The sequence below is a fragment of the Nanorana parkeri genome, unplaced genomic scaffold (genome assembly GCF_000935625.1).
Source record: "Nanorana parkeri isolate BGI_ZX_2015 unplaced genomic scaffold, ASM93562v1 scaffold520, whole genome shotgun sequence".
Taxonomy (NCBI): domain Eukaryota; kingdom Metazoa; phylum Chordata; class Amphibia; order Anura; family Dicroglossidae; genus Nanorana; species Nanorana parkeri.
This window is the reverse complement of record NW_017306788.1, coordinates 468,771-477,255: the sequence shown is the minus strand read 5'-3', so window position 1 is coordinate 477,255 and position 8,485 is coordinate 468,771. Positions and strand designations below refer to the sequence as shown.

The 8,485-nt window shown below is 47.3% G+C and overlaps 1 protein-coding gene across 2 annotated transcripts in view; it reads right to left on the bottom strand.

The window, feature by feature from the left end:
* Positions 1-7,108: 7,108 nt before the first annotated feature.
* Positions 7,109-8,485, bottom strand: part of IFRD1 (interferon related developmental regulator 1) — a 30,621-nt gene continuing 29,244 nt past the window's right edge. For both annotated transcript variants that reach the window (XM_018561378.1, XM_018561377.1), the window contains exon 12: positions 7,109-7,319. In XM_018561378.1, the coding sequence (XP_018416880.1) occupies positions 7,233-7,319 (87 nt within the window). In that variant the 3' untranslated portion in view covers positions 7,109-7,232. The remainder of the gene's footprint in view (positions 7,320-8,485) is intronic.

The following is an 8,485-nucleotide window of genomic DNA, read 5'->3' as shown; positions in this document are numbered from 1 at the left end:
GAGGCGGCTCTTTAATTAGGCAAATTAGGCGATCGCCGCCTTAGGCCTCGCGACCGCCTAATTTGCCCTGCCGTCACATTACCCCACAGCCAGGTAACGTCGTGAGCTCTTAGCCCTGTCACTGTCAAACAGAGGCTCTCCGTTTGACAGCGACAGGGCTGAGAGCTTATCCGTTTCCTCGGTCCATCCATTCGGCCAGTGGTCTTCTGGAGCTCCGCCCACCAGCCACTCGGAAGCCATCTCACCCCTCCCATCCACCGTGCGAGGATCCCAATCTGGCTGGGAGGAGGCGGAGTTTAATCTGGCTGGGAGGGCGGAGTTTAATCTGGCTGGGAGGGCGGAGTTTAATCTGGCTGGGAGGGTGGATCGTCAGGGGCAGACGTCAGCAACGGCTCGTCCTGCACGCTCCCCCCCGTGAGACGCTCCCTGCACAGTCCTGGTGAGAGGCAGCCTTCACAGGCTACAGCAATGGTGAGAGCCCTGTGACCCTAGAGAGTCCTGTGGAGACCCTAGGTAGCCCCAGTTTAACCAGGGCTCTGTGGGGTCTCACCAGCTGTCTGTGGGGTCTAACAAGGCTGGTTAGACCCCCCAAAGCCCTGGTAAGACCCCACAGAGCCCTGCTACCCTGGTGAGACCCCCTCAGAGCCCTGGTGATTCCCCAGAGAGCCTTGGTGAGACCCCACAAAGCCATTGTGAGACCCCATGCAGCCCTGGTGAGACCCTATGGAGCCCTGGTGCTTGTGAGACCCCACATCGCCGTGGTGAGACCAGGGCTCTGTGGGGTCTCGCCAAGTCTCTGTGGGGTCTCGCCAGGGGACTGTGGGGTCTAACAAGGCTGGTTAGATCCCACAGAGCCCTGCTACCCCGGTGAGACCCCCTCGGAGCCCTGGTGAGACCCCACAGGCCTGAGCGGGGCCTCATGTTTAGGTTTCGCCTAAGGCCTCGCCAACTCTAGAGCCGCCTCTGATTACATGTGCAGCACCATGGCAGCTGCAATGCAGGCGTAGGCCGTGCCCTCATCGAGTTACCCCTAATCCGTAAAAGGCTCCAGCGAATTGAAAGACATTATTTTGAAGTGCAAAATCTAAGAGTTCCAATATGAACTCATTTTGTGGACCCACTCGTGGAAAGTGGTTCTCCAGAAAGAACATTACTGCTTCCAGCCTGCAATCGTAGGTAATTGAGGTCTCTACTTTCCGGGCGCGGCCCTTATCTACTCACACCTGAGATCTTTCTAAGCACGTCTTTGACCAAAACTATTGGTCTTCTGGGTGGGTTTTTCCTATTCTTATGTCTTTGTCCCTGCATTACTGAAAAGCTGCTTTACTTCCTCAAAGATAAACTCCACACCATTCCAGTCACCATCGCCAACATTTACTGCCCCAACGTTGGCAAGTACACTTCTTTCAAAAGGTGTGCTCCCTGTTACGGGATTTCTTGACGGGTATGCTTATTCTGGGAGGGGACTTCAATGTACCGTTGAATCCGCTCCTAGACTCATCTACTGGCAAATCCTCAATCCCGTTTCGGAGCTTGCGCACAATTAAGAAACTCTTGACATCCCTCAACCTCCATGACTCTTGGAGGTTTATCCATCCCACGGTAAAGGACTACACCTTTTTCTCTCACCCATACTCCAGGTACTCCAGAATAGACTTTCTTTTCCTCTCACAGAGAGACCTGCCATCCTTTAAAGGGCCTCGATCGAACCAATGGTTCTCTCAGACCATGCTCCAATCTCCATGACCATCGCCTTCTCTGAGCGCCACACACAATCGCAGACATGGCGATTGAACCCTTCCACGCTAGGTGAGGCGGCTAATATCTCTATGCTACAGGGCAAACTCTCTGAATTTTTTCTATTGAACAAAGATTCTTGCTCCTCCCCTTTGATGTTGTGGGAGGCACACAAAAGCGTTATCAGAGGGGAGTTTATACGCATCCAAGCTCTCACCAATAAACGCAATAAAGGCCGTAGCGCCCTGCTGCTTGTCCACATAAATGCCCTGGAGGGGCTCCATAAGCGATCATTGGCAGTGTCTCATCTGATGGAACTGACCCAGGCTCGCAGTGACCTCCTCCAGATAATCCAGGAAAATACTAAAAAAGCATTCATATCTCGTAGCAAAATATATTACGAGCATGGCAACAAAGCAGGTAAATACCTAGCGAGGGCCTTGAAACATCAACAAGCCTCTAGGATCATCTCCCAGATTATAGTTTCCAAGGGTATCAAGCATCTAGACACGCCCAATATAGCATCACAATTCAGATCCTTCTATGGACATCTCTACAACATTGCCCCTCCAAAATCATCATCTTCCACCCAGGAAGCTAGAAAACGTCTCATTGATTCCTTCTTGTCGACACATAGCCCTCCACCCATAAGCGAGACGCTCACAGCAGATTTAGAAGCCCCTTTCACCTCCCAAGAAGTCGCGAAGGCAATATCACAACTAAAACCTGGGAAAAGCCCGGTTCCGGATGGATTCACATCACTACAAAACATTCTCGGAACACCTCATCCCTCACTTTCTTTCTGCCTACGACCTCTCCCCTAGGAGGCCCCACGTCTCCACCCATCTACTGGAAGCCTGCATCGTGGTGTTGCCTAAGCCGGGAAAGGATGTGACCTCCTGTGCCAACTATCGCCCAATATCCCTTCTTAACATCGATGTCAAGCTGCATGCGAAAATAATAGCGAACCGCCTTGCTACCCTACTCCCAGACATTGATGGTGATCAGACAGGTTTTATCCCTGGAAGGTAAGCGCGCGACAATACCACTAAAGCAATAGGCCTTCACGACTGGATCAAACGTAGCGGACGTGCGGGTTTTCTCTTGTCCACTGATGCGGAGAAGGCCTTCGACAGGGTGGCATGGGACTATCTTTTCGCATCCCTAAGCCATATTGGCCTGGGCTCTCGCATGATGGACCGTATATCCCTGTTGTATCACAACCCGATAACAAGGATTCGTGTGAATGGGTCACTGTCCGAGGCCTTCCCCATACACAATGGCACGAGACAGGGTTGCCCGCTGTCGCCACTCCTCTTTGTCTTGGCTCTGGAACCCTTTCTCTGGAGAATTCGCTCCAATTTCAGCATACATAGGTTTTACACGCCTTGCAAGGAATTCAAAGTAGCCGCTTTCGCGGATGACCTGCTATTTTTCCTGACAACCGAGGATTTCCCTTCCTAACCCGTTGAGCGCGTTCCAGGACTTCGCGGAACTTTCATTCTTCAAAATTAACCTCTCCAAATCGGCCGCTTTAAACGTTTCCCTTCCGGACGAACTGGTTCAATTCTGCAAATCCCAAGTTCCGTTCAGTTGGGCGGACATATCCATAACATACCTGGGGATTGAACTCCCTTAATGACCTGCAACTACTTTATCCCCTCAATTTCCTCAGCCAACTAGCTCGACTTAGAACCGACATGAAAGAACGGAACAAAAAGCTGTACTACTGGTTCGGACGTACAGCCATTCTAAAAATGACTGCCATGCCTAGATTCCTATACCTGTTCCAAACTATACCCATTTCCATTCCCAGGGCCTTCTCCTCAGTGAACACACTATTTCGCAGCTTTCTGTGGAACGATAGATCACCACGGATCGGGTTCCAGACCCTGACCCGCCCGAAGCTCTCAGGGGGCATAGGACTCCAACATGTACTAAACTACTATCGAGCATGTCACCTATCCCGCGTCCTAGACTGGGCTCGTCCTGAGCAATTCAAGGATTGGGTCCAAATCGAACAGCTCCGAGCAGACTGTCCGATTGGCTCCTGGCCTTGGATACAGCGTTCCCCGATTTCTCCCCAGGTGCTCTCCCACCCGACGGTGGGGGCATCCCTGCGCCTCTTTGATTCGGTGTGCAGGAACTCGGGATTCTCGTCCATACCCGGTCCCCTCACCCCATTCACCATGAACCCGGCTTTTCCTCCAGGTCTCCATCCCGCATTCCTTAAATGCTGGTCCCCTACAGCCAACAAGTTCTTCGACAGCCAGGGGCGATTCAGGTCTCTGAATGACCTAAACTCAGAAATCCAAGCTGGGCCACTGTCACTGTGGAAGTATATGCAGATACACTTCCTTAATGCACAACAAATCAGACATCACTTCACACATCCTCTCACTCCATTCGAGAGACTTTGCGTGGCATCAGGACGGATCTCGCATACAGGGTCAGAAGCTTATTCTCTACTTTGAGTCCTCCTCTCTCCCACCCACACCCTCTACAAAGGCTTGGGAAAAGGCCTTACCCATAAGCCTCACCCCTGAAGACTGGGAAAGAATGGATGAATTGTTATTGAAGAGCTCATGTTCAGGAAACTAAATACGCTCTAGGTGGTACAAAACCCCCCGAGATCCTTCATCACATCTTTCCCAATACGCCCAACACCTGCTGGAGATGCGATCAAGATGTTGGTACACTTCTTCACATATGGTGGTCCTGCCCAATTACCAAGTTTTGGCCTGAGATCCACTCACTCATTAGAGCCATAACAGGAGATTCATTGGATTTCTCCGCAGTTTCCTTCTTACTATATCACTTTGATGAAGCGCTCCACAACTCCAAAAAGTCTCTGACATTACAACTGCTGAACGCGGCTAAAACGGTGGTTCCTAGACAATGGAGGAAACCAGAGCCACCGACGATTAGAGAGTGGCTGGCGCGGGTGGACACAGTAGCTCACATGGAGGAATTAATTTCCAGTGACAGGGATACCATGCCCCGATTTGTGAAAACGTGGGCGGCCTGGCACATGTTCAAAGCGACGGACAGATACGTCGCCCTAACACAGTAACACATGACTCCCTCTACTACGGAACTTTACCTTCTCACTCCCACCATCATCTAGCGCTATTGCCCAACCTTACCTACAGTAGAACCTGAGGCTCCTCCCGTTGGGCCTGGAAGCTGGCGAGAGATGGATGCTTTCTCTCTCCCTCTCTTTCCCCATAACCTACTCCTCCCCAGCACTCCCTCCCCCACCGGCTCCTCCCCCGTCTCCTTTACCGTCACACTAAGGGACCTGTATATTCTCCCCCCCCCCCTTTATTTTCTTCCTCTCCCTTCCTCACCCTAGGCTGAGTTAACTTACCAGGACAAGTCATGCCACTCTACCATTGCATTGAACTTCCTTTTAGGCAAGCACAGCAAGCATTGATTGAACTCCCTCCATGCCCTAGGTAAAGTCACCTATCAAGAAGCAAACAACTTTTTAGCAACGCATGGGTCCCCCTAATCCATACAAGTCCTACTTAGGCCTCTTCAGGTTACCAATCAATGCATAATTGACTACATGGAATGTTCTAGGGCTGCAACAACTAATCGACAATCGAATATAAATCGATTGAAAAAGTTGTCAACTTTTTCAATCATCGATTAATCGGCTTCAGATTGGTTGACCCTGTTCACGGCTCCACACACGCTGCCAGACCCGACCGCATTCACGCTCCACACACCGCACCTCCTCCCCGCCTCATGCTCACCGCCCGCCCAAATCCACGATCGGCACAGGGACGCAGGGAAAAGTGAGGAGGAGCAGGTGTGGGCGGATGACAGCTGCCGATAGACAGGCCCAATCTCAGAAGTTGCTGGAAGACTGCTCAGGTAAGCCTGCACCCCCTCCCCCCCACATGGTGCTCTATAATATATTGCTGGGATTTGTATTCCTCTATAGCTGATGGTACATTGTGCTGTATATTATACCATCAGCTATAGGAGGAATACAAATCCCAGCAATACATTACACTGTATGTATAATGTACTATTGCTGGGATTTGTTGTATTCCTCTATAGCTGGTGGTAATCGGCATTGCGCTGTATACATTATACAGCGCAATGCCGAATACCACCAGCTATAGAGTACAACAAATCCCAGCAATAGTACATTATACAGTGGTGTAATGCCAAATACCACCAGCTATAGAGGACTGCAACACCCAGCAATAGTATATTATACAGCGCAATGCAGAATACCACCAGCTATAGAGGACTACAACACCCAGCAATAGTACTTTATACAGTGCAATGCAGAATACCGCCAGCTATAATGTACTATTGCTGGGATTTTTTGTATTCCTCTATAGCTGGTGGTATTCTAAATTGTGCTGTATAATGTACTTTTGCTGGGTTTTGTAGTCCTCTATAGCCGGTGCCATTCATTGCTGTATAATTTTAGACTTTTCATTTCACTATATTGCACACCACACTTTTCTTTTCTTTTTTTACTTCCATAGCTCCAAGCTTTCTCCTGTGATGGACTGCAATCTCACTACAAACTAGTAGTCCCATCACTGGAGCCATTTTTTTTAATTTATTTTATTTTTATCCGAATAATCGAACTTAATAATCGGCTAACTAATCGATTTTGAAAATAATCGTTAGCTGCAGCTTTAGAATGTTCTTGCTGTGCACGTTGATACCTTCTATTCGATATATTGAGGCATGTTCCCCTGGAATTCCCTTTCCCCCTTGTAGATATGTCTCGCTGTTTATTGTACTTTATTATACTTGACTAATGTTTGTAACTATGCAAATTACAAACTCAATAAAATTGTACTTGTTAAAAAAAAAAATACAAAGACAGTTAAGTAATTTAAGCATAATATACATATACAGTTTATTATGTTATCAAATTAATTCATAGTACACTAAAATATTTCTACAATTATGCCTAAAAATAATATTTGCACACACTTCTCATAACTCTACTTTAGTGCAATGTGCACACAGGAGCAACCTCAAATCAAGCATAAATAGAGTCGGTCAGGGACATGATTTACCAATCTCACACCAAACAGCACAAGAATTATTAACAGAGGCATTCTAACTAAATTTGTGGCAGGTCATGTAGCAAACAGTTTATATGCATATAGGAGGTTAAATCATAGAACACCAAAACACCGGAGACAAGAAATCAAACAGCAGCAGGCAAGTATACAGAATTGGTGAAAACCTAATCAGCAAGAATATCATAGGAGATTATACAACACATATGCAAGTAGAAATTATACACAGCTAGACTTCCTACATACAGAATAAATATTTCTATGTTATTACAAACACACATGAATACTGTACAGCCCTTGTTCCATCCCAAACATAACGCACTGCTAAAGCCATTCATCCCACTTGTGAGAACAGCCTAAGCCAACTCTAAGGAACTGTTCTTTTCATTTGACGTGTACACAAATTTGCAGGTTGGATCCCATCCTGAATACTTAGAACTCTCCGACATCTGCTCTCTTGTCACGCAGTTTGCTTCTAGCTTTTGTGCGAGCTTTGAAAGCAGCAGAGTTGTTCATGTGCTTAAGTGGAAAGAAAAATGTATTAAAAAAGCAGCCATACCCAAGCAAGAATGTGTCATACTGCACAAAACTAGAATCACTTACAATTCAGTTTAGCGTTTGGTACAGATCACACCACATCCGGTGTGTTCCGGCACAGTTAGTGACAGGAACGCACTGGATCGAATAATAAAAGCCTCCCCCGTTCTGGGGTGGGAGGGTGCGTGGTAGTGTCATTAATGTTAAAGGCACCACAGACACGCCTCCTGCCCACAGTGCATGCAATATATTTTGTGAATGCCCCCTCCCGCCTCAGGAGGCTTTTATTATGCGATAGTGTGTTCCGGCCACTAACCGTGCTGGAATGCACTGGATGTGGTGTGAACAAGCCCTTATGTTGGCCAATATCACACACATGTGCATCCATAAGTTGCCATAAATTATTCAGAGGCCCTCCTGTATCCAGAAATCACAAATATAAATGGACAACCGCCTGAAATTTGGTTTGTTCCACAGAAGCTAGTAGCCCAGATGCAGACATCGAATATGCTAAAGATAGGTTATTATAGCCTCAGTGATTTTTCTCATTTTAACCGTTAGTCTAAAAACACCAAAAGACTGGTGAGGTAACTACAGTTTATACTATTTTAATTACAGTCCAGTGCCCTATTAAACCATCCCAACCATTTAATAGGGCTATGGAAGACCAAGGCTTCTTTCATTTTTTGTTTACATGTCATAATCCACATTTTAGGCTTGAAAAATACTTAAAGCCCCCCAAACATTTTCTGAAAGCCAAGACCCTGTACAACAAAAGTGTGGCAGTTACAAATTTTTATGTTGCATGATAGTAACACAACTCATCAAAACCCAAAATTTTGTGAAAAATGCACTTAAATGCCCCAAAAAACAGTACCCTTTTTTTGTAAAATATAAAAGATGAGGTAACGAGTAGATACGCAACATGCCCAGGTTAAAAATTGTGTGCCCCTGTGAAACTGCAACAAAATTCAGTACCCCAAGAAGTCCATAGACTACGCTATAAAAGCCCCCACAGGTCACCAGTTTAGAGAAATGCGTAAATATTGGCTCTAGAATTACTGCTCTCACTCCGGCATGTGCAGCAAGCCCCCCTTGTGATAGCATATTGGTGGTGACCGGTACTCTTGGGAGGGTGGGGGGGGGGG